General features: G+C 44.5%; 1 protein-coding gene across 1 annotated transcript in view; it reads right to left on the reverse strand.

Annotated features, from left to right (window-relative positions):
- TXNDC11 (thioredoxin domain containing 11) overlaps nt 1–24,731 on the reverse strand; it is a 57,100-nt gene that overhangs the window by 18,991 nt on the left and 13,378 nt on the right. Inside the window, exon 3 of the mRNA XM_045286124.1 lies at nt 10,967–11,060. Coding sequence (XP_045142059.1) covers nt 10,967–11,060 — 94 coding nt within the window. The remainder of the gene's footprint in view (nt 1–10,966; nt 11,061–24,731) is intronic.

Here is a 24,731-nt window from a genome sequence, read left to right on the forward strand (position 1 = left end):
GTTGGTGTCATAGAAATGTATGTTCTTCCCAAAGTCATTTCATTAAAGATGAAAACTTAAAAAAAAAAAAAGACCTTGACCTTTGGTTCTCAGTCCACACTTACACAGGCAGGGGCCGGGCTCTGGGTAGCACACTAAAGCTCTACAGCATGGACTTCAGAGTTGACAAGAACATCTGTGACAGAGCTGCAAAAGGAATTATGAACACCAAGAACCCAAATTCCTTTTGGATATCTGAAGCAGCGATTCATGGGATGATTAAAGTACCGACAAGAGGCTCCTTTTCTGCCTAAAACGCTCGAAACATTGATAGGAGCATTGACAAGTAGCTCCGACTAGGCAGATGAGACGGCATAAAGCCAGAAAAGTTAGGAGGCTCTACGCACGAGTGACACAAAGAAGAACCTTGACAGAGTACAAGAGTATCCGGTGGGCAATGAATGTACAGATGCGCTTTACACAATAGATGTATGCATGGATTGTGATAAGAGCTGCATGAGCCCCTAATAAAACGATAAAAAAAAAGAGAGTATCATGTGCTACCTCATGTAAGTGAGGGGTTATAAGACATAAACATGTGCAAAAGAAAGCCAGGAGAGGTGAATGAGTGGGGCGGGAGGAAAGAAAAAAAGAAATAGAGGAAACAACTCAGGAGTAAAAATCATATATATAGATAGTTATGTATAGATGTAAAGATATATAGAGATAGGTGTATTTATCTGGGTATGTATATGTAAGCAAGTATAATAGGGAAGTAGACGGACTTCGGGTCTCTACTTAAATCCTACTTCAGTACAAGAACGGATTGCACTAATAATGTGGCAATGTAGGATACTCATCTTCCCTACACATTGCTGAAGACAAAAAGGGTGCATAAGCAAATAGCGGGGGGGAGGCAGCAGAAAAAAAAAGCAAATGTGGTAAAGAAAGCTGATGGTGCCTGGTTATTAAAAGATATAGAATCTTAGAATCTGGGGTCTTAAAGGCTTGGAGTCAAACAAGCGGGCATCTAACAGGGAAGTAATAAAGCCCACATGGAAGAAGTACACCAGCCTGTGTGATCATGAGGTGTCCACAGGACAAGGTATCAGAAGTTCAAAAACAAGCAATCAAACTGACGTGAGGGAACATAGGCAAAGTGGAGACCCAAAGCCCACCTGTAAGATAACTGGACAGTCCCTCACAGAAGAGCCACACAGAAGGGACGATATATCCAGGATGCAGTAGAGCACTGATGAAACACACAACTATCCTCTAGTTCTTTAAAATTTCCTCCTCCCACTACTATGGCCCTTGTTTCACCTCACTAACCTTGTTAGTCCTGCATATGTACATGGGCACAACCAAGATCTTTTGATGAATGAAATTTAAGATAGATTATCCCCTCAGAAACATTAGGGGGAGTACTGACTTCCTGAGGATAGGGGAAGAGGAGAGGGGAAGAAGTGGGGAAAGGGACCAGGTAGCTGTGATGACTGTAGAACCCCACTCTGGATACATGGGATAGTGTAAGTTAAGGCAATAATAATAATATATAATATACTGAGGGTTCAAGGGAGAGATAGGGTATGGGGGGCGGTAGGAGGCGGATAAATGGGAATTGATATCGAGGAGTTCAAGAAGAAAAGAATATGTACTTAAAAAGATGAGGGCAGCAACTGTACGAGTAGGCTTTATCTAATGGAACTATGGATTTTAATAGTACCTGTAAGAGCTCCTAATAAAATGTTTTATTAAAAAAAAGAAAGCCAGGAGTGAGAAGGCAGGGGTGAGAAGGGCTGGTTATTTCTAAGAAGCAGTGGGTACAGGATGGAAAGAGAAGGGATGGAGCAGGTAGGAGGGCCCGGCATCCCTGCACATGCTTGCTGAGTGGGTTACATAGCAAGGACTTATTGTCCCCTGGTATGAAGCAGCTCCCGTGACTGGCAATGCAGGAAACCAAGTAGGTCAGGGCGACCACAGTGTGACCACTGTGCAGCCCTGGGCCCATCAGTGCAGATCTCCCACGGGGCCTGGAAGAAAAGGCACCAACTCTCAGAGCAGACAGACCCTCATGATGTTTGCTGGGCTCGGGGTAAGGCCATCTTACTTTGCCATATGAAATCTTGACCCTCTCAGCACTGTCCTTCCCGAGTTTGGGGTTCTTCCCAGCTGTAATGGAATGCTGTATCCCTGATTGCCACACACCCTGAGAGTAACTACCGCTGTCCCATGTGGGCCTTCCAGGTGCCGCTGTCACTATTTCTTTCCCTCAGGGCAACCACCAAGGATGCACTGAGGACAGAGGGATCTGCCATCCCAGCAGACACCCCTGCTTAAACCCATAGGCTTCTCTGGTTTACACCAAGATTCTTCTGTGTAACCTTTTCCTATCACACTGCGTTATCTTATTGTATACCATTTGCCTGAGCTCCCAATGCCAAGATTCAAATTTCCATTCATTATCAGAGTACAGCACACACAGTCTTGAGTGGTGGTCACCTACTACAACATGCAAAAGAAATAGCAGCTTGGCTTTTGTTAGGGCACAGGCTTACCTGTGTGTTTTTAAGATTGTAAATAAAAGGTCCTGCCAGAAGCAAGGGTCAGGTGCTCATGCTCAATAGCACAAAGAACCACAGCAGCAGGGCCACATTCTGAAACACCACTCAGTGCCCTGCCAGCAGGAAACCCGGTACCCTACTTCACCAGTGCCTTCCCAGGCCTCTGCCAGGTCCTGCATGCAGACCTGTGTGTAGCAGCCACTGGGCAACTCAAGAACTGAATCTTCAACTCTGACTAATTTAAAATTTGAAGCGACACTCGACTCACTCACTGAAAGACTTCGAAGTCTGTCTGGATCAATATGAGTACGTGAATCTCCTTTACAACAGAAATTGTAATCTTCTTTACAACTGAAAATTTCATGAAATCTAAATACTGGTAACGTATTCCACACACATGTGGTTTAATTAAATATAAAGCACTTTTCAAAGATGTGGTTAAGAAAAGAAAATCACACAATACCCCATGATAATGTTTAGACTGATTACATGTTGCAATGATAATGTGAATACACTAGGTTAAATAAAACATTATTATAATAACGTCACCCACTGCTTCTTAGTTTTAGATGTACCTACTAGAAAAATTTAAATGACTCTTGTGATTTCTAGAGTACCTTGGCGGCACAGTGGTTAAAGCTTGGCTGCTAATGGAAAAGGTCAACAGTCAAAAGCCACCCAGCGAGTCGGTGGGCACGAGATGAAGCTGCTGGGTTCCCTAGGGGGCCCTCTAGGGTACTTTAACTCTGTCCTACAGGGGCGCTGTGGGTCAAAAATAACTCAACAGCAATTGTTGTTGTTGTTGTTGTTCCCTGGGTTCTATTAGATTTTTTTCCTGGACTGTGCCAACGTTCTGACAATGAAAACCCAAAAATCATTTATTTACCTCAGGAAGACAATCAGGCTGAGACAATAACAGCCAGTATGCCTTCATAATGGGCAGTTATCTGGGAAGGTGAGGCACTGGGCTGCTAATCAACAAGGTCAGCAGTTCATACCCACCAGCCGCTGCTCCCACAGAGATTGACCATCTTGGAAACCCTAGACAAGGTTCATTATGAGGCAAAATTCACTCCACGGAGGTGGGTGGGCTGGTTACTTGATTCATCTGGGAAGAACATAGAAGGTGGTATTTCTCAAACATTTTCACAAAAAAATCCCTCCAAATACAGAGAATTATGATTTTTAAGGGCATGTTGCTCCCTCCCTTCCAGAAAGAGGGCAGTGGGGCAGCAAAGCTGGTGCCTGGCATGAACCTCTCAGTTTCTGGATCGTGACATCTCAGGGAGAAGCGTTCAGCACGAGCTATAACTGCCGAGGAGTACCCCGTGCTGCACGGCAAGGCAATCCTTGCACACGGTGTCGTCACAGGGCCTTAATCGGCATGCGGCACGAGGACCCCATGAAACAATCTGAAGGGCACGCCTAGACCAGGGACACCCTGCTTTGTCCCTTCTTCTTCAAGGTTGGGACAAAGGAAAAAGCAGGATCAGAGGCTTATATAAAATAGGATAAAAATAACACCCCTCCAACATCTTCAGCATTGACAAAATGACTCATTTTCAGAGTTTTATAAATGTTCATGCCCACTTGATGGAAAGCAACCTTCCAAGAAGTTTAAACAGATTATAGGTTAGTGTCCAATGTATAAAGCCAGGGTCATCACTAATATTCCACCCACCCCCTCCCAGAAAAGTGACTTCGAGGGCTTATATTTTTAAAATACTTAATATAATGGACAAAACAATTATCTTTTAAAAAATCCCGGCATTTAGGCCCCATAAATACAACATCTTTTTATTCTGGTGTGTGCTAAGACACTGCTACACTCTGAGTCAACAGAACATCCTAGCTGTGTCCTCCTCCCACTCGCCCCCTCACCCCTTGTAAGTTGAGGGAGGGAAAGAGAAATGCATTTCCCCAAACAGTATTGCTTTAAAACTCACTGCCAGAGAGGCAATTTCCGACTCACAATGACCCTATAGGGCAGAGCAGAAGTGCCCCTGTGGCTTCTGAGACTGTAAATCTTCATGAGAGCAGAAAGGCTCAACTTTTCCCCTCGGAGCTGATGGTGGTTTGGACCTGCAGACCTTGCAAGTCAGCAGCCCACTGCATAACATGCTACATCACCAAACTCACTGTGATCAAGTCAATTCTGACTCATAGAAACCCTACAGGGCAGAGCAAGACTGCCCCTGTGGGTTTCTGAGACTGTAAGTCTTCACAGGAGTCGGTCCAGAGCCTCATCTTTCTCCCACAGAGTGGCTGGTGGTTTTGAACTGCTGTTCTTGTGGTTAGCAGTCCAAGTGTAATCCACTACACCATCAAGGCTCCTAAAATACATTATTAGGGCAAAGTAAACCTCAAAACTGAATACGTCCTGTCCTATACACATGAAAGAAAACCAAGCACTCTCAAACCATCCCTCTCTTTAAGCCAAAACTCGATGTTAAAATGATCAAATGCCTATCTTACGTGGACTCCCACTGACCCTCCGTAACCTCCCAAAAAAGAACATCTCACTACTAGTTACCAGGTTAGTAGTCTCTCCCCTACCCTGCCAAGCTGCTCTAGTGGTTGGGGCCAGGGGTGTGTGTGAGAATCACAGGAGGTCTGGTCACCCAGCCTTTTAAAATGTTCCACAGTCATTCTCAGATCCCAGGATGTGCACAAACAGGCCCAGATCATTGTACTTTCGAGCCGAAGCGTCCCTCTGAGCCAACTAGGGCAAACTTCCTTCCCGTCCCAGGCGGGAAATCCAAGGAGCAGCGAGAAGAGGTGATGGGCCATGGTCACTCCAGGACATGTGCTGGCCAGCTGGCATGGTAACAGGAGAGATGGGCCCTGCTTCTGGGAACGTCTTGTTAGGAAGAGCCCCAGGGGAAACTGGAAGACATTGTGAGTAGCTAAAAGGGAGACATGGCCTACTACTTAGTACAAGAGGCATCTTGAGAAGGGAGTGTGGAAACTTCCATGTGATAACTGCAATATACCAGCTAGGTGGCATCTCTAAATCCCACAGGCCTTCTCTTGGTCTTGAAAACTCAGAGAGGTAGATGGCAACTCAGAAGCAGCCTTCCATTTAACACAGCCTCAAGGGCAAAGGTCAGGAAGAGGGCTCTACCCTGATATGTCCGCTGTCTCAGCCCAGAGAGAGGGTGGGATGGAGAGCAAGCCCAGGGGCCATGGCGCCCTTCATGCACACACAGCTCACCACATACTGATGTGTGACGGCATTAGCAATTGGCTTCCATATGGATGACAAGCTCAGTAACCCTCTGGGGCAGTTCTACCCTGTCCTGTGAGGTCACTATGAGCCGGGATCAACTCAACAACAATGGGGAATTTTTTCATTTTAATACCGAATTTTGGATGTCATATCATTTTCATGAGTCAGGGAATGTTATCCTTTTCGATTTTTCTAAATTTTTAAAATTTTGAATTAGATGAAGGTTCACAGCACAGATCAGTTTTACATCCAACAATTTGTGTACATAGTGCTTCAACTCACAGCAGTGGCTTCTTATAGGCTTGAATGCTGTTGCTTTATTCACGCATCAGGTTTGTGGCACATGCAATGTGGTATCATCAGGAAAGTGTTTACTCCCTCCCCATCCTCCTCATTGTTATAGATGGACAAATGAAAACACAGAAAAATCAAGTCATTGGCTCAAGATGACAGACCAAGGACCTCACAGGCTCTCAGGCCACTGCATACCCAGCCCTTTCGTAAACTGAATGAAAATATGGATCAAAATGTGCTGCAAATGTTCTCTTCTTTTAAACACACTGAATCGTAGTATCAACAAAAACACGTACTAAATCACATTCTTACAAAATGATATAGGGAGGGGGTGGGGTGGGAATTAAGCAACTTAACAATACTGACCCCTTATCATATTTACTTTAGGCCCAGGAAGAAACTGGAAGTCTGCCAGGATGACACGGGAAGAGCAATGTAGGGAAACAGAGGAGAGACTTTGGACACACATCCAGACACTGCTGGACCACAATGAGCAACTCAGCACTTCACGATGACCAACCATTTGAGAGACAGGGGTGAGACCTACCACGAGCATGTTTGACTCGTGCTGTGACTCCAGAAAGGGTAGCTGTGTGTTAAGAACACTGCCACTGTCTCCAAGTCAGTTTACACATTTAATATCCTTCCAACTAAAATAAATGTAAAGGCAAAGACAGACCAAAAAGAATATCCCACAAAACGTAACAGTTAGAGGGCGCAGACCCAGAGTTTACCAGGTTAACAACGCTTTGTGCACTGAAATGAAACCCTGTGTGCAAGAAATGAAACTGTATTTACTCAAAGACAGAACATGAACAATAGCTATCTAGGTCAAGAGGCAGGCAGACAGAAGTGAAATGCATGTGAGAGTGCGCCTGGCCACACAGCAGGCGTCAACAAGAGGACGGAGGGAGGCACTCGTCTGTAAATTAGCCAGTAAGAAAAGGCCTAAAAAAAAAATAAATCAATTGTGCTCTCTATTTTTAGCCAATGCTATTTTAAACCGAAGTAGGTTCCAGGCAGTGCTAAATAGATTTTGTTTTTAATTAAAAGAAGATAAACTAATTTTTGGTTAGATTTTTAGAAAAAGGAAATCAAGAAAAAGAGCCATACATTCATCTACATGAAAATACACAATCGAGATTTTTAAAAATTAGTACATTTCATTATTTTCTCTAAGGGGTTCTATAATTTGAGAATATGTATACTTTAGTAATAGGCGACATTTGGAGATCAAGAGCCTTTTGCTTGTGTTGCCTTCCCAACCGTCACAAGCCATGTGAGTCCAGGAACTGGTGCTGTGGGTTAGATGTTAGGCTACTAACAGCCAAGACAGTAACTCAAACCTACCAGCTGCTTCTCGAGAGAATGCTGCGGCTACCCACTCGAGTAAAGAGTGATGATCTCAAAAATCTATACAGGGTCTCTGTGAGGCAGTAGAGTCCTGGCAGTAGGATATATATTATTTATTTATATTTACTTAAATTAAACTAGAAACTAGAGATCTATGAAGATGGAATTGAAGTGGATTCTTAGATATTCCTATCAATAACTATTTCTACTCAATGATGATAAGTAATAAAAATAATAAAATCAATAGACTTTTTAAAAAGGCGCCAGTCAGAAAGCAAGGATGCCAAAGGAAGAAGTAGACAGGATTCATGCCCCCCTGCCTACAAGGCGGCCTGCATATGCTGACAGGTCGTAACAAAGGCTGAGGCCCATGGGTAAAAGGAGTGGATATAAGACGAAAGGAAATAGCTAAAACGAAAATGAGCAAGCTTCCAGTTAATGTTCCAATAGCGAATTTTCCCTGTTTCCCTATGCAAACATGACAGCTATCAAACACTATACCAATGTCCTTTCAGGAAGTGAAAAGGTATGGGAGAAGCCACCCTCACAGGTCAGCCCTAAGACTCCTGAGGATTGCAGGGTTTCAAGGATTACAGACTTCTCTCAGTACGCCCCGAAGCACATGCCTATCAGGAAGCTTGATCCAGGTACACTCACAAAGTGGCCAGCTCACATCAAGAAACAGTCGCAAGAGTCAGAAAACATTCTAGCTATTTCTGAGACAAGTAAAAAAAAAAAATCACTAAGGAGCTAGGCCATCTGCTTTCCACAACAGTCCAAACACAACTGCAGTGAAGGGCTCTAATCAAACGCTAAGTGTGCCAACTTCACATGTTTCTCAGACCTTGATTTCCATATACATAACACAGACCTGAAATTTACATTTATAATGATTGGTACCAGTAAAAAAGAGTGCTGCCCATGTTTCTCTCACCACATCTGCTATTCATGATAAGTAAAACATCATCAGGTCTTAGGATCAGAGAAAGAGGGAGGCTGGGGATCCCAGATGCCCACTGCAAAATTAAAATTCTTCATAGTGCACGTTATTGAAAAGGATCCTTCCAGTTGTGCCTGAGTCTTCTAAGAGTGTTCCTAGTAAAACGAGAGCTCGCCCACATAAATGAGGCATAAGGATGAAGTTGGGCTGGGTCTCAGGGGCTGTGAATTGGCAGACTGCACAAAAGGGAAAAGAAATGGAGTAAAAGTAACTGAACTCACCTTTATTCTGAGAACTCTTGGGTGTGAGGGGGCTTCAAAAGTTTGTGGGAAAATTCCATTATCTTCTAATTTTGTTTTTCCACAAACTTTCTGAAGTCCCTCTCCTCTTCAATTGCCAAAATTAGGAATGTCACCGTGGTGGTTCATTTTGTATTTGCAAATCATTTTTCCCATTTACTATGTTCCTTAGCTTAAAACAAACAAAAAAGACCAGGTACCATTTTGTGCTTGGAGTTTTCCCATGAGAAGCAAAATTCTGGGAAGTTCTGAACAGAAATCTAATTTAAGATGGTAAATGAGGTATTGCTTACTCTAACTATGTGGCAGAGCAGCACACAGGTGACCTAAGATCCCAAATCATCCCTCTGAGATTCTGAACCACCCACTTCATCTCAGGAAACTATACACTGCATAAATTAGCCTTGTATGTCTAATCTTCAATCAGAGTCTTCTCTGCTGGGTTTGCTTTAATTTACTCAAGCTTTGAGACTGCTTCTTAAGCTTCTATAAGAAGGCAGTGGTTTGTCTTCCAAGTTCAAACTCAGGTCCCCTAAGTCTTTTTAGTCACTTGAAGCTCTCCAGGTTGGTCTGTTGAGGGAACAGAGATAGACTGATGTGACCACTTCACTTCCTTCCCTGACCTCCCCTGACAGGTGAAGAACTTAAACACAGTGGATTCTCTGTGCATGAAGCCTTAGGACAATGCATGTATTACAGTGATCAGTCTTAAACTTGTTTTAATAGATTAGAAGCCAAAGTCGGGAAAGCAGGGAGAAACAGAGCAGCAGATGGATGGAAACGGGAGCCCACTTCCGGGGGAGATGGGAGAGTTCTAACACGTTATGGGGTTTCAATCACTGCCCTGGAGTCCTCTGTGCAAGAATTATGAACTGAAAAGCTAATGAGCTATGGAAACTGTCACCTAAAGCATAATAAAATGTCCTAAATAAATGTGTCCCTAAAAGGGGGGTGAGAACCACACACAGGACAGGGTGAGAAAGCAGGGAGCAGAAGGAAAGCTAGACCAACAGAAACAAAACAAACAAGGGAATGTAAATTAGAGACTGTGGACATAGTGTAAAATTGCAACCAGTGACACAGAGAAAATTTGTACACAGATCCTTAAGAGTGAGCCTAATTTGCTGTGTAAACTTTCACTTAAAATACAGTATTAATATTTTTTTAAAGGAATAGCTATGTAATGGTCAGGAACAGATGGACACTGAAACACTAGGAGTTGATCAACCACGGGAAAGATGATCCTGTCACTTATGTCATCAGTCACTTGGCAAATACTGATTGAGCCCCTGCTGTGCTCCGGGCACTCAACCCTCAGAAAGCTCAGTCTGAAGGAAGACAGAGATAAAGGCAAGCAACTCATAACAGATTGAGATCAGGGTAGCAGGCCAGTTACTAAGATTGCCAAAGTGAAGTTTGAGCTGGGCCCTCATGGCAGGTAGAAAACTGGGTCCTATGGGCTAGTGAGGTGGGGGAATATTCCAAGCAGAAAGACTGTAACACCTGCTGAAGTCCAGGTGTGAGGAGGCACTTAGCCAGCTCAGAGCCAGAGCAGGATAGCCTGACTCGAGAGATGAGGAGGAGCGGGGCAGGAGCATGACACTTCTGGAGAGGAGTGGTGTGAGCTAGGCTCTCTGCTCTAGGGCCATCCTTGGTACAGTTCCGATGTGGGTTGGTGGGTACCAGAGGAGATGGAGGCAAGAGAGCGAATGGACCTGGGGTAGCAACTGATGGAAAGAAAGAACATGCAGTCACAGGAAAAACAGGGCATGACATCCTGTGTAATTCAGAAAGATGGCCCTCAAATAATGTATGATTCAATGAAATTAAAAAATATGGAGTTGAGAATACAGAAACTAGCAGATTTTACAGTTATTTCTATTTCCTAAATATACTGAAACATGACCTGACTTTTCTACTCCTCATCGAAAATGTATTGCTCAACTATGGTATATCTAATTGATAGATTAGACATATAATCACCAAAAATTTTGACCAGAGCTGATAACTTTATGAAGAAAAAAAGTCACAATGATCAAAGTATAATAAATTTTCAAATGCAAAATGAAAAACTAGAGACACAGTATGATCAAGATAAAAGTGTTTTCAAAAGCTAACTATGTAAGTGTCTATGTCTGAAATAATATACTACTTCTGTTTGCTACTGATGGCACAGAAAATATCATTACAGTAAACACACTGAGAAAAGGAATCACACACATGGACTTTAAAAAATATTATCAGAACCTAAGCAAGTATCACGCTAGACATACTTCCCATGAAATGTCTGGCCAGGAGTCATGCTTACCTCTTTGTAATGAATGCAATGCTGACGTGAAGAAGGTCAAGTACCCAGGGGGCTGGGGTGAGCCGCTGAACTCAAAGAACCCAAGGACTCCAGGCTGCGGGAGCAAGAGCAGAAGTATAAGGCACCCACGTGAGAAAGGCTGCCAGGTGGGGCTTAACTTTCCCTCCATTTGGACCATGAATGGGGTAGGTGGGCAGTTTTCTGCAGTGGTCATTCAGGAGCAAATTCAGAGCTGAAACTTCCTATTCTCCCTAAGTCTGTTCCTCTTTCCACCCTCTGTTGTCAAATTCTAGGTTGAATTTCTGGTCCCAAGTGCTTTTGCTTAACAACTCTGTCAAGCAATGGCAGTAGCTTCCTTGTAACACTCCTGAGATTTGGTCTTCACTCACTAGCTTCACGTGGGCCTTCACACTCGATCAATAACAGGTTCAACTGATACTCCTTTCCAAAATCCAGTAGTCTACAACAGGGTCAACACCTCCACTACTCATCCCATGTCTCTAGGGTTAGCCTTTAGGCACCTCCACTCTGCTGACTCAGCTATAAGAAGCTAATTTAATGAGAGCAATAGTGAGCCGTATAGTGAGAAAGGCCACATAAAAGTGATCCACTGCACCACAGACCACAAAAAACGGTAACTGTAGTAAGGAAAATAAAAGGGCTCACCAAAGTGTCTGACCACCCCCGTCCCCCCCAAGTCAAATCCAATAGGCTAAATTCATTCTAAATGATGAATAAATGCTTCATTCACAGCCAGAAATTAAATAAAGGGTAACCGGCTTAGCTGTGTCCACATCACATTATACCTCAGGTGGCTGTCCACAGAAGTGGATCTATGCCCCGCGAACCTAAGGACACATGCCTGTGCATGATGCAGCTACACAAGAACACACATGAAGGAAAGTGACCCACATCGGAATGCTGAATCTCACAGCACTCTGCTCTGGTTTCACAGGTCGGATCCTGCCTGCCTCCTCCACTCCACCCCCGACCCCCGGCCTTTACACTCATGGCGCCAGAATGCACTTCTCCAAATGTTCTCAGGGGGCTCACATCACAAAAACTCTGCCACACAGCCGGCCTCAACTCCTAATAGCCCCACGGGACAGAGACGGACAAACCCACAGGGTCTCAGGCTGCCCTCTTCGTGGCACTGACATCTTTGTCCTGCGGTGCTGACCTTCCAGTTAGCAGCCAAGTCCTTAACCCACTGCGCCACAAGGGCTCCTGCATTACAAAGGCTTCATTTTCCTTAAGAGTTATCCTTGGCAAAGTTTCCCCTAGCTGCTGAAATAGCAACACATTCTCCACCCCCATTATCACACCCTTATTTTTTCCATGGCATTGATTATCTGAGCTTTTCTCATTCACGTGTTTGCCTGCTTTCTTCTCTCCCCACCCTGAAAAGGAGCTCCATGAAACAAAGGTGGTCTCTTTTTCACCTTGGCATTTCTAGCTGAGAGAGTGAGTGCCTGGCATGGAGCAGAAACAGGACAGCATTTGTCAGTGAACAAATGGGGACAGAAAGATAAGCAGAAGAGCTGCCCCACCAAAGCTGTAATTTAGCAAACAGCAAAATGTGAAAAGTGACAGATGATGGGTTTTCAATTCTGTTCCAGGACCTACCTGCTATCACGAGGAGATTAAAAATAGGATATGGAGGTAACATTGCTGGGCCAGCAAATCCTCCTCAGCACAAAATACTTCTTCCCAACTGGATGCCATGTGCAGTGTTGTAGGGATTTTAGCATCTGGTCAACACATCCCCTAGTGGCTATTTACATGAACTGTTTTTGCACTAATGTCCACTCACTCCTAGAACAATTCACAGTCTAACTACGTACAAGCAGAGAAGATATCTATTTAGTTAACATCCAAGGTGGGTTTTACATACAAACAATACGATTCTAACAGGCATGTGACTAGTCATTTACCTTGGCGTTTCTCCAAAATTCATATTTTTTTGTCACCTGGCAATCTACCAAACTCTCTACAGACATGTACACAAGGATTCTTAAGCTTTTCCCCCAATCCCACTTCAATTTATAGGAATTTAGTGTTCCAAAGCTACTAAGAACAAAGAGATAGACAGCCAACAAACCACATCTCTTAAACAGATCAATCACAGAAATTCCTTGAAAAATCAAAAGTGAACAGTGGTATGGAAGCCGTGACTACTGTTAGCAGCTGCGTGGAGTTGGCCTGGCTCATAAAGACTGCACGTACTTACAGCACTGTCACTTTGTCACGCAGGGGATTTTCACTGGCTGATGTTCACAAGTGGCCCATCAGGCCTTTCTTACGAGTCCATCTTGGTCTGGAAGTTCCTCTGAAACCCATTAAGCATCACAGCAACAGACATGCCTCCACTAACAGGAGGTACAGGCTGTGCCTGCGTACACTGACTGGGAATCACACCAGGGTCTCCTGCACCAGTTAGGGAGCCGCGTACCACTAACCTGCCACTGCCTTTGATGTAAAGCTGTCAATACCTAAAGTAAATGACTCCAGAAAAACCCTAAAATCGGAAGCACTCTAAACTAGTGACTTTGAAAATAGCATTACTGTTGCTCAAACCTGTTCCTTTTCTAACCAACTTGGTATCCACCAAACTAAAACAGCACTGGGGTCTATGTTTGTGCTCTCCGGTCCATATCCTAAAGACAGGACGCACACTCAAGGACGAGGGAGCTGCCAAGTGGAGTGGCTGCTGGCGGGAAGATCTTAAGACAGAGCTGCTGACCTCCCTTTGGGAGTAGTGGCCAGTGGTAGCTCCCTTCTGCCTTTAGCTACAGGGGTATAGGGCCTGTCAGGGAAGAAAACTCTAGATCAGGCGTCCTCAAACTACGACCCATGGGCCACATGAGGCCCGCTGAGGACATTTATCTAGCCCGCCGGGTGTTTTTGCCCTGTTTGTTTTTTTTTACTTCAAAATAAGATATGTGCAGTGTGCATAGGAATTTGCTCATAGTTTTTTTTAAACTATAGTCCGGCCCTCCAACGGGTCTGAGGGACAGTGAACTGGCCCCCTGTTTAAAAAGTTTGAGGACCCCAGCTCTAGATCAAGGTTCCCAAACCAACTTGGCCTGCTGCCTCCTCTTCAGAAAACAAAACAAAAAACGGGACGGTCTCGCCCACTTTGGACACCACGGCTCTCGATCGCATGCTGCTAAATATTGTGATTATCCTGCACAGAACACTCCTAGTCCTATTTTACAAACTATTGTTAATAATTGGTGATCTGATTGGGGTGGTAGTAGGGATTAAGTTGTGATCCCCAAAATATATGTTGTGAATTCTAACCCTGTGATTGTAATCCCATCTAGGAATGAAACACCTTGGTCGCCAGGCATTATGGGTGCCGAGTATGTCTTAATTACCTCTGGAAACTCAAGGAGCAGCAGGTAGAGATAGGGGGACAGATGCCAAGCCACATGAAGACGCCGGCCGGCAGGAACTGACTCTGAAGCGACACAGGGGTCCTCCTGCACCATGAGAAGGAAAGCCTTCCCCTAGCGCAGGGGAGGAGCCACATTTTACTGCCGAGGACCATTTGGCTATTCCTAACATCATTCTCGGGCCAAACAAAACTATCCACTTAATAACTACTCTGCTATATTTGGTCAAACATTTCATTAACTCACCCCTAATGGGATGGCAGAGCCCTGGTAGCATAGTGGTTATGCATTGGGCTCCTAACCACAAGGCTAGCAGTTCAAAACCACCAGCCAACTATTTGGGAAAAAGACAAGTTACATTCTCAGAAACTCTCTGGGGTGGTTCTACCCTGTCCTATAGGGTTGCTATGGAATGGCTGGAACTGTTTCTGGTGAGTGAGAAGAGTGATGATATCTGGTACTGATGATTTCTTGGGCCTTATATAGCCCTGAGTTTGAACCTCTAGCCCCCAGAACTGAGAAAAAATACATTGCTGTTAGCTAAGGCCTCAACTTGCTATTGGGGCCTTATTTCTATTATAACAGCATTAGAGAACTAAGACAGCTACATGAAATCTTTTCTATTGTTAAAAGCTACTCTTTAAGGAAAAGCAATACCAAATACACAGACGCCAAGTCGATTCCAACTCACAGTAACCCTACAGGGCAAAGAAGGCGTTCCAAAGCTGCACCCTGTATGAAAGCTGACTGCTGGCAGCTCAAACAACCACCCCTTCCCTTGCAGCTGAGCACCTAACCACTGCGCCCCCAGGGTACCTCTCTAATGCACACAGACCTTGACACTAGGGAGCGGACTGGATTGAAATGAAGTGCAAAGACGCCACTGTGACTTGCAGACGGGCACCTAACCACTGCGCCCCCAGGGCTCTTACTCTTCCAGTCATTCAATATCAACCAACGGAACAGATTCTTCAAAGCACTCATCATAAAGCTGGTCAAAATAAACAGCAAGATACTTCATGAGAGCACTCATCGATGGATCAGCAGTATAACCACAAAGGAAGAGTTCAGCATACAAATGATGGAAGCACACGGCAATATGGAAAGGAGTCCTGGTGGTGAGATGGGTTAAATATTATGCTGCTGGCAAAAGACCATTTTTTTAATGGAAGAAGAAAATTATCTAACACCCTCCCACGAGATACCACAAACATATTTACAAACATGAGCCGAGCACAAAATAACCTTTGCTGTTAGGACAAAGCTCAAAAGTGCTACAAAAACTTTACTATTTATGGTGACCTAATTTTGGTATGCCTAAATTTAAATACACAACATACTTGATATAGAAAGTCAGATTTATAAAAGAAATATAAACCAAGAGATGAGGTAGTTGACAAAAACAACTAAGTTAGCACGCTCCTTAGCAGATTTTCTGGTGGTGCTGTGGGCTGTTAACAAAGTGGTTGGTTCAACCCACCAACCCACTACTTGGGACAAAGTGAGGTTGTCTGCTTCCATAAAGATTTACAGCCTCAGAAACACTATATAAGGTTGCTATGAGTCAGAACAGACTCGATAGTTGGGATTTAACCCATTTCAGAAGCATGCCTTCTTTGGAAGTTGCATTAAAGACTGAGTATGGGGCAGGCCTTTTGAAGACAATATAACTAACTCCTGGCTCTAGCCCTTTACAGAGAATGCTTTAGAAGTCCCTAATGAAGTTTTGGTGTAATCCCCATCTTCTATTGCCACTGTGTAAGCAAAGAAACTTCCACAATTAGATTGCGGTATCCAGCATGTCATATGAAAAAAAACATGTACTTGTATTAACACCTGGGACACACTGTCTTAATTCTCTGGTGCTACTATAATAGGAACACCATAAAAGGGGGTGCCTTTAACAAAAGAAATGCATTCTCTCTCTCCGGTGGGAGACTACAATCCCCAGTTCAGGCACCAGCTCTACTGAAAGATTTGTTTGCAACCCTGGGAGGTGGTCTTTGACTCTTTTGAACATCTGTGGGCCAGAAGGAGCCCTGGTAGCGCAGTGGTTATGTGCTGGGCTGCTAACTGCAAGGTCAACAGTTAGAAACTACCAACTGCTCCTCAGAAGAAAAACAGGGCTTTCTCCTCCTACACACAGTTACAATCTTGAAAACTCACAGGGGCAGTTCCACCCTGTCCAACCCGGTCGCTAGGAGTCAGAATAGACTCAATGACAGGAAGTTTAATTTTGTTTTTGAGAAGCACCACTGTTCCCAAGTTTAAGAGGTGCTCAGCACAGGGACCCATGTTTCACACGATGCACTGTGCTCCAGGTTCCTCTTTCCTGATGGTAGTGCGGTCCCCTCTCTCAGCTTCCTTCTCTCCTTTCATCTCTTGTAAGATAAAGGGCAGATACAGGGCACACACCCAGGGGAACCCCCCTTCCTCCAGAACAGGGCTATGATCTGAGTAAGGTTGTTGCCACTTACCCTAATCTTGTAACAAAATGGCCTAACAATTATTAACATAACCTTGCCTTATCAACGCATAGAGGTCAAGATTTATAATACATCACAACCAACAGGGAGCTGGATGAATCCAGAAGAGGATGTAGAACAAGGAATCTCATTGCTGATGTAAGGTGAATCTTGGCTGAAAGCAGAGGATACCAGGAAAATGTTTACTTGTATTTTACTGACTGTGCCTAGGCATTCAACTGTGTGGATCGTAACAAACTATGGATAGCCTTTAGAAGAATGGGAATTCCCTAACACTTCATTGTGCTCATGGACCAAGAAGCAGTTGTGTAAATAAAACAAGGGCATACTACATGGTGTAAAATCAGGAAAGGTGTGCGTCAAGGTTGTATCCTCTCACGGCACGTATTCAATCTGTATGCTGAGCAAATCGGAGAAGCTGGGTTACATGAAGAATGTGGCAGCGAGATTGGAGGAAGCTTATTAATAACCTGAGATATTCAGATGACACAACTTTGCTTGATTTGAAGCACTTGCTGATGAAGATCAAGGACTGAAGCCTTCAATATGGATTACAACTCAATTTAAAGATAAGAATCCTCACAACTGGACCAATAAATATCATGATAAATGGAACAAAAAGGCTGAAGCTGTCAAGGATTTCATCTTGCTTGGATCCACAATTAGTGTTCATGGAAGCAGCAATCAAGAGATCAAAAAACACACTGCATTAGGTAAATTGCTGAACAAACCCTCTTTAAAGTGTTGAAAGCAAGGCTGTTACTTTGAGAACTAAGGTACACCTGGCCCAAGCCATGGTATTTCCCATTGCCTAATGTGCATGTTAAAGTCGGACATTAATAAGGAAAGCAGAAGAAGTATTGATACATTTTAATTATGGTGCTGGCAAAAAATATTGAAAGTACCATAGATTGCCAAAAGAACCAACACATTTTTCTTGGAAGAAGTATATTCAGAATGTTCCTCGGAGGCAAGGATGAGAATTTGTCTCAGGTGCTTTGGACATGTTGTCAGGAGAGCCTTGTCCCTACAGGGGCAACCGTGCTTGGTAAAGTGGAGGGGCAGTGAAAAAGAGGATGGACTGACACAGAGGCTACAACAATAGGCTCAAACATAGAACAACTGTGAGGATGGCACAGCACCAGGCAGTGTTTTATTCTGCTGTGCACAGGGTCGCTACAATTCAGAATTGACTCAAGGGCACCTAACAAACAGTGGAGGATAATCACATCATGGGATATAATTACATCATAACTGCCACACAACCGAGAATCAAGCCTGACCAAACCGACACACATTTGTGAGAAACACAACTCAATGCATGGCACATATTACCTGAAGGCTTTGTTTAAGTAAAACGCCTCATTTAGACCAGGTTTTCAACTGGGAGCAGTTTGCCCCTGAGGGACATTTGGCAATGTCTGGAAACAATTTTGGTTGTCACAACTGGGGGTAGAGGTAGGTTACCGGTATCTTATGGGTGGAGGCCAAGGACGCACACAAACACCCTACAATGCACCGAACAAAGAATTCATCAACAGCCTGCAGTATGCAGGTGACACCACTTTGCTTGCTGAAAGTAAGGCGATTTGAAGCACTTGCCAGCCGTCAGTAGGATTGCAGCTCAATGTACAGAAAACCAAAACCCTCACACCTAGACCAACAGACAATAGCATAATGAACAGAGAAAATTGAAGTTGTTAAAGGATTTGCTGGGATACTCAATCAATGCCCAAGGAAGCAGCAGTCAAGAAATCACAATGTTTTGCATTCAGTAACCCTGCTGCACAAGACTTCTTTAAAGTGTTGAAGAACAAGGTCGCTTTGAGGACTAAAGTGCACCTGGCCCAAGCCATGTATTCCAATCTCCTCATATGGATGTGAACGATGAACACTGAGCAGGGAAGACCACAGAAGAGCTGATACATTTGGATAGAGTATTGGTGGAGAACAAAGAAGATAGAGAAAAAGAAATAAACCTCTCTTGGAAGAAGTATGACCAGAATACTCCTTGGAAGTGAGGATGGCAAGATTTCGTTGCACATACTTTGTACACGTTGTCGAGTCCTTCACAGAGAAGTATATCGTGCTCGGTGAGCAGAGGGGCAGCAAAGAGGAGGACCCTTGACAAGATGGGTGGACACAGTGGCTACCGCAATGGCCTTAGGTGTAGGAACAACTGTGAGGACTGTGCAGCCTTGGTTCTGTTGTCCACAAGGGTCACTGTGAGTCAGAACTGATCCGATGGCACCTAGTAGTGATGATGACAAATGTCAATCTTGCTGAGGTTGAAAAACCCTAATTTAAAGAAATGTCCTCGTGTAAAGGAGCAGCATATTATGCTCTAGAGCAGTTCTCAACCTTCCTAATGCCGCGACTCTTATACAGTTCCTCATGTTGTAGTGATCCCCAACCATAAATTATTTTGTTGCTACTTTATAACTATAATTTTGCTACTGTTATGAATCGAGTGGCCCCTGTGAAAAGGTCATTCGACTTCCAAAGGGGTCATGAACGACCCACAGGTTGAGAACCGCTGCGCTAGAAAATTTCTTGCTGTCATGTAGATGTGGACTCATGGCAAGGCCATTGATCTAGAGTTGAGCAGGATCCACAGCTCCCAGTGGCTGGGCTCTTGGCAGCATAGTGGGTCAGAGTCCAGCTGCTAACCAAAAGGTTGGTGGTTCAAACCCAGCAACCACTGGGAAGAAAGGCCTAGCAGTCTACTTCCCAAACACCATCACAGAAAACCCACAGGCAGGAGAGTGCACAGCTCTCCTTCAGCACCTCAGTGCCCCGAGGGAGGGAGCTTCAGCTCTCTGCACTGGCCTTTCTTCAGCCCAGAGGGCAAGAGGTGCGCTTAACAGCTTCTGACTTTTACTCCTCAGTCCTAATCTCTGTTCCTCAAATTCAGTTCCAACATTCTGAAAGAAGGGTTCCACTTTGAGCCAAACAACCATGACAGTAAAGAGCTGCGGGGAATGAAGGCTGTAATTTGTTTTGCTTGGGCCACAGGGGCAAAAGTTGACCTACCAACTCTGGCCTGGATGCCAGCCCAGGGCCAGGGGCAGTAGGGGGATGGAAAGGCGACAGTCTCTCAGTTGGCCCTTCAATTCCTCCTACTGGGAGATAGGTCTCAAGACAAGCAACAGCTCACCCTGCACCTGACGTGCTGTCCAGATAAGGAGGTAGACTAGAGTGATTACATTCCACCTGGAGCTCTGTCATCCCTTGGGTTGGTCAGGCGGGAAAATGTCTTTGCCACAGTGAGTCCCGAATTGTAGGGCTGGCTCTGCAGTCCCTGCAAGGCAAAGTGGGAGCTAGGATAGAATAGTCTCCATCTCCTCTCAAACAGCTTGTAAACCAGGAGGGAGAGTTCATCCCCGACTGCTCCTGCTGTCGGCTTTCTGTAATGAAATGGCCTCCATTTGCAGAAAAAGAAACAAAAATAAACTATCAGCCCTCACAAGAGAAAGACGTGGCCGTGTGCTTCTGGAAAGATTACACCTCTGGAGACTCTGTGGGGCAGTTCTACTCTGTCATACAGGCCACTTTCAGTCAGAATCAAGTTGACACCAATGGCTTTACTCTGTTAGAAGATAGCCCGTCTTCTCCCCGAGCCATTGCTGGGTAGGTCTGAGCTGGGACCCTGGTTGGCAGCCACACGAAGCCTGTGCCTACCGTGGCAGTGGCTTCATGTCCGAGGCTGGGATTTGGATTACCTGACATGGGGAGTGTGGACCCCATCGAGATGGCTTCCTTCTGAGCAATGCTATCAGGAACGTTTCACAAGAAAATGGTTCGGCAAGTGCATTCAGGAAGGGGGCTTGACTCCCTCGTTCTCCTGCCAACCTGGGGGCTTCGTCTTGCTAGGAGCCTAGCAGAACGTGACACACAGGCACAGAAAGTGACCCACAGAGGTGGGAGGGGCCCGCAGAAGGGCAGTCGGACAGGCTGTTGAGGTCCCATCTCAACAGTCCTCTCAGTTCCTGCTTTGAAGACATTCTTAGCAAACCAGCCACCTCACTGTTGTGTCACCCCTCTAGCATGACAAGCCTGAATGACTTTTCTGGCCCATCCATGAGTCTACTGGGAGCCCAGTGTCATAACTTGGAGGCTGCCCTTCAAAACAGTGCACCAAGAATGCAGGGGTGAGAGCAGAGGCCGGCCTCCCTCCTACAGACACAGCCAGAGAGGTCGCTAGCAATGCCTGAGAGACCATACATTAAAAGGATTAGAAAGATCTCTGATACAGATGGTCAAGGGAGTTACTTCAAAAATGCTTTAGGTGCTTCACCATCCAAAGCCTATGGCCCTTCACCTGCCAGCCTTTCCCCTTCACTGAAGCCGAAAAGGGCATCTGGGAGTCTCTGGGCTAATTCCCTTGATTACCAACAAGGAATCAAACAGGGAGTTACAAATCAGAGACCGGCTAAATCCAGGCCTCTGGGGTCCTCATTAAGTATTTTTTTATACACGTGAACCCTGCAAGGACAAAAGCAGAAAGTCTGGCTGAGAACTCTCAAGTCATATCTCTGAAGGAGCTGAAACTTCGAAGGAAGTTGCTTCCCTGCCCTCTTTTTATGCGGTCAAGTACCCTCACTTCTTGCCACACTCCTTTAAGAAGGATAAACATACACTGTATGTTATCTTTTGAGATTCCTTAACTCCTCGCCATTTCTCTCTCTCTTTTTTAAGAACTAAAGAAAGGAAAATAAGAAGAAAATCCTAGAGGGTACCGATCAAGTTTGGGCATAGGATTCTTTAACGTTTTCAACAAATAGTATAATTTAAAATTCATAACTAGTCCAAGACCACACAGGTAGGCAGCAACAAGCCTGCATTCTACCTCAGGTCTGACTCCAGATTCTTGCTGAATCAACTGCAAATCAACGTGGAGATTCAGGTTCCACAAAATTACAGCCCTTGAGAGTTCAGAGGAAATCTCAGGAACACCCTAATCCAGGAATCTGATGCCTGGCAGGTGAGTAACCTGTTCCAAGCCACACACCCACTGAGTGTTTCCAAATGGAGTCAATCCCAGAGGCCCACCTCCCAGTGTGGCTCTCGGCCCCCAGTCTGGCCCCCACTTGTGAGGCCAGTGGAATGTATCCTATACCCACACCTGAGGAAGGAGACCTTTAATCTGATGTCCATTCAAGGCATACAAACAGCACAACTAGATATTAATACTGATGCTTGGGAACTCAGCTGATACTTGACAGGTAAATAGTATTTCTAACATGACTGGGAAAAAGAACAGAAAAACCTGTACACAATCTTATGGCGAAAAGCAAACCAAAAAAAAATATCATATCCAAGCTATACAACATATTCAAGGGGCCATCGAAAAGCTCGTGGAAAACTCATCTTTTCATTCCATTTGCCCATGAACTGTCTGAAACCCCTCATATATAGCCCCCCAAATAAATTCAACCCAGACAGTAGGCGAGTTCTGAATTCACAAGTTCTGAACTCACAAGTTTTCCTGTCAGGCATCTCTGCTCTCGATTTTGTTATGCCCAAGTATCAGATATACTTGTAGCCAAGTGTAATTTCACACCTCCAACCAAAAACCAAACTCTCTGCCAATGAGTCGATGTCGACTCATAGCAACCCTACAGGGCAGAGTAGAACTGCTCCTGCGGGTTTCTGAGACTAACTCTTTACAGGATTAGAAAGTCCCAGCTTTCTCCAGAGGAGCGGCTGGTGGCTTCGAACCGCTGACCTTGCAGTTAGTAGACCAACACTGTGCTGCCAGGGCTCCTATTTTACACTGAGTCTCAATGAATTATGAGGGGGCTTTGCAAGGTTCGTGGAAAACCACACTATCTTGCCAGTCATTTCCCCACAAACTTTTGGAAGCCCCCTCATACTTTGCCACCCGATTTGAGTATTTTATGGAGCGTGGTTTAGACTTGGTACTGACCTCTCCGGAGTAAGCTATCCTGACCATTGATTTGGGTGCTGGAAACCTATCTCAGCAGGAGCCAGCTAAGGGGAAGCAACAGGCATGCCAGGTTAAGGAACAATTCTGCTGGTAGAACCTGGAAATAGTTAGCTTTTAGAAAACTGAAAGCAGCAAATTTCCACTCAAAATACAACAGCAAAATTGAACTACAACTGAGAAAACAACTACCTTAAAAGAACATACTGTAAAACAATGAAGAAAACTTTTAGAAATTTTTAACTACACACCAGTTGCATAGGGAAGGTGATGCGTTCATATCTTAAGTGAACTGTGAGATAAACTAAACAATCGTTGAAAATCCCCACACACAAAATAGGAGATGCTGCAAGTAATTCAATTCTCACTTTGCTAACACCATCCCTACAAGCAGCTTCTTAGGTCTATCTACCCATGCCATCTTTTAATTCCTTCAAACCGACAAGTACTGGTGGGTGGGGAGGGGGATGAATACAATCAATCAAACACAACCCAGTGATAGGCAGCGGACCCAGGAGGAGATAGGAAAGACCGGTACCTCGTGGTTTGAGAGAAAATCTAGTAACTCTGATTGAGATGGGATGTAGAGAAGTGGTTTCATCACCCGGCGGACAAACTTCTCAATGTAAACAGCACTCAGGGGGCCTTTGTATTCGATTGGTCCAAAACTAGTACCAAAAAATAAACATAAAACAAAATAAAAATCACACACCATGCATTAAACCTGTGAACGCATTATTGAAATCGTCACCACCACTAAATGAACCCAGCTTGTGTTAGGACCTGGCCTGGCGCATGGACTGAGTCGCCTGCTTGGTTGAAGGAAGTGGTGGAGGGTAATGACGCAGCAGATTTTGTGAGGGAGGCCTAGGTGGCCAATACTCACGTCCTAGTTTAACTCAACTGTAAACGAAATTCAAAAAAAAAGGAAAAAAAGTTCATTCTCAAAAATAGTATTTCTTTAAAGAAAAAAAAAAAAAGGTGGGGGGGAAGGCAGCCCTGGAACCTGACCACATGCTAAAGGATTCAGAATCTTAATCAGGTGGTCAAACAGAGAGACACATCCCTGCCACTGAATCCATGCCGACTCACAGCCATAAGACAAGGTAGAACGTCCCTGTGAGTTTCCAAACTGTAGCTCTAGGGGAATAGAAAGTCTCATCTTTCTACCTCTGTGAGGCTGGTGGTTTCCAACTGCTGACCTTGTGGTTAGCAGTCCAAAGTGTTCCTTTCCTATAGCACTCTGACACATAGGTAACCTACTACAAAGCTCTAAAGGAATCCTAAGCCTCTTTAAAACTTTACTGAAACATAAAAAAAGAAAAAAGAAAAAAAATGGGCTTCTATCTTTCCTTTCCCAAATATGCTTGGGAAACCCATAGGAATTTGATTCAGTTCATGGTAAGAAAGACCACCACCATTCAGCTACCCCTTCAACAAATCAAACTCCTCTCAGGCTTTCTTCAATCCTGTATAATACAGGCATTCCTCAAATAAAACTGGATGGTATGTGGTCGGGTGGGGGGAGAGAGTGGGGAGACAGCCACTGCCAAACTCAGTCTTCTCTCTGCACAGGAATCGACAGTGAACTTAGTGTTAGTGGTAAGGCAGTGTTATAAATGCTATGACACCTGGAGTGGGGGTGGGGGGCTGATACCAAGGGCTCAATAGAACGTAAATGTCTCGAAAAGAACGATGGCAACATATGTACAATTATGCTTGACACAGATGATGTATGGATTGTCATGAGTTGTAAGAGCCCCGAATAAAGTACCTTTAATAAAAGTTGTTTTAAATGCTGTGACACCAATGCGACAGTAGATGATAATACAGGTACAGAAATCCACACAGAGTGCGATGAAGAGAGACCCAGTTCTTCAGTGAGCGCTGCAGAAGATGACAGCAACTACAGGGGACAACACTGGAGACAGTGC

This window comes from Echinops telfairi, unplaced genomic scaffold, assembly GCF_000313985.2.
Source record: "Echinops telfairi isolate 266 unplaced genomic scaffold, ASM31398v2 ScPeMD7_5;HRSCAF=22, whole genome shotgun sequence".
NCBI lineage: Eukaryota > Metazoa > Chordata > Mammalia > Afrosoricida > Tenrecidae > Echinops > Echinops telfairi.